The sequence below is a fragment of the Drosophila sechellia genome, chromosome X (genome assembly GCF_004382195.2).
Source record: "Drosophila sechellia strain sech25 chromosome X, ASM438219v1, whole genome shotgun sequence".
In the NCBI taxonomy this organism is placed as follows: domain Eukaryota; kingdom Metazoa; phylum Arthropoda; class Insecta; order Diptera; family Drosophilidae; genus Drosophila; species Drosophila sechellia.
Genome location: NC_045954.1, coordinates 6,971,302 through 6,973,374, shown reverse-complemented (window position 1 = coordinate 6,973,374; position 2,073 = coordinate 6,971,302). Strand labels below are relative to the sequence as shown.

General features: G+C 45.0%; 1 protein-coding gene across 1 annotated transcript; it reads right to left on the bottom strand.

Annotated features, from left to right (window-relative positions):
* LOC6618970 lies at positions 1 to 991 on the bottom strand. Its single transcript, XM_002043179.2, has one exon. It carries the CDS (start codon positions 842 to 844, stop codon positions 146 to 148), a length of 699 nt encoding a protein of 232 aa, XP_002043215.1. The 5' UTR covers positions 845 to 991; the 3' UTR covers positions 1 to 145.
* Between the last annotated feature and the right edge of the window lie 1,082 nt (positions 992 to 2,073).

The window sequence follows — 2,073 nt, the reverse complement described above, 5'->3', positions numbered from 1 at the left end:
TTATTTTACTCGGTTCATTTATTTAGTTTTTTTTTTACCGAATCCATTGTTTAATGGTATATGTACGCTCACTTTGAAAATTGAGTTGACGAGGAAAGAAATACGAAGGAGTATCTACGAAAGTTTGAAGTACAGGCTACCTAAGCTATTGCGCCGAGTGCTTTCGACGGCGGACATCCTCGAGTTTCTTGAGATATTTGGCAGCCATGCTTAGGATCGAGGGTTCCTCCACATCAGAGAAGTTATAGTAGTCGTCCTCATCCAGCTTATTGTTATCCGTGCTAAGTGGTGGTGGAGGTGTCGTCATCGGTGTGTTGTTATGGTTGCTGTCGCCGTTCGAGGGAGTACTCTTCACCTGGCTCTCGCGATGGATGGGCATTACAGTGATTTTCTGCGCCTTGCTTCTAGGCCTCCTAGTCAACTGATCGTCGGAGGCGAAGGTCACATGGTCCTTGCTGGGATTTTGCCTCTTGTTTCGGCCACGCTTGATATTGGAAACTTTTAGGGAACTAATAGATGCGGCTGGAGCAGCAAACCTTGCTCCCTTGCTTTCCTTATGATCCAAATCCCTTTTTCTTCCTGCTGAGCTACTGCGCCCTGCCAACGACCCCTTAATCAAGTGGTTCTCCAGAATTTTGCTCACCCGCTCCTCAACCATTCGATTAACTGTATCATTCAGCTGCTGCATCTTCTCGTCCAAAACTTCGTTGACCGCCATCCTAATGGCCACACTTATTTCGTTCATGTAATTTGTTCGTACATTTTCCGACTGTGAGCGCGGCCTCAACTTGTCCAGCACATCCTCGGTGATCAGTGCGAATCGCAGCTTTGTCGCCTTCGACATGTTTAGCAGAAAAGTGAAGCACAATGGAGATAAGCTGAATTTAGTTTACTTTAAATTTTGTTCGTTTCTAGAAAAAATAAGGTATATAAAATTGCCACTGAACTACTCTGTGACTCTGTTAGCTCTGAATTGTGGCCCCAAGCTCAAGCAAATCAAACTGAATGAAAGCGTCGGTTAAAATCAAGGCCTACTGTTTAATATATTTTTACATAGCTGCGATTTGGGTTGGAGTAGGCACCGAGTGGTTTATTGTTTGGCTTTCGTTTATTTGTTTGCCAAGTTGACATGTGACAGGTCGAACTCATTGTTAAGTCGAAAAACAATGGACGAGTGATTTCAATTAGGCGAGTTGAATAAGTCAGAGTTTCTGACCGTGTGACATTTCCACTTCCTCGTTTCTTTTTTATTCGGCTTTCGGCGAGTCCTTGCGCTGACATTTCAGACCCTTTGCACTTCCTTTGTGGGCACTTCAGGATGCGGATCTTAACATTGCTATCCCTCGAACCGCGAGGAAGCCAGATGTCAGGCCGGAATAAAAAATGATAATTTCCTGCTGGTTACCTGGCCGGGATTAACGCGATTTACCCGAAGGGGTTACGCGATCCGAAGATGTCCCAATAACATGTCCCATTTCCATGTCGCGTTCCCAGGTAAAAAGTACTCCTTTCGCCGCCTCGGAGGGCCGAACCAACCCCTTTATTTCGTCGGGGGTAGGGAAGATCCTATTTAACCCCTTTGGTAGCCCGGAATTGGCAAATCCGCGAGTCATCCGCATTCGTTCACATTCACATGCCGATCGGCTGCCGCGAAGATCGGATGGACGCGTTATCGCTCAACGAGCTGCAATTATCGCTTGACACTCATCGCTATCGGTGCTCCTCGATCGGATTTGCGCTTTTCGAAGTCCTCGATCGGACGGACCGATCAAGTCAAGTGGTCCCGAAGTGCCATCAATTAGCCAATTCGCATTGTTCCCCGATCTTTGATCCCTTCGTGATCACTTTGTTGAAGATCGGAGATAAGTCCAATATGAGAGCTCAAGAGCTTTAGGGGCTAACCAGTTGTAATTGTGAATAACACGAGGAACTAACTGATTTCAAAATCGGCGTTCCAAGATATATTATTAGAATTTCAATCCTATACTTCTAGTCGACTTTTTGAATCATCTGGTTTACTAATTTACTATAATAAAGCTTCATTTCGTTTACTTATAATGCTCCATTTTAAAA

What these genes read in the sequence shown, in the direction of transcription:
- LOC6618970 (XM_002043179.2), bottom strand. Translation starts at nt 844, where the DNA reads ATGTCGAAGGCGACAAAGCTGCGATTCGCACTGATCACCGAGGATGTG.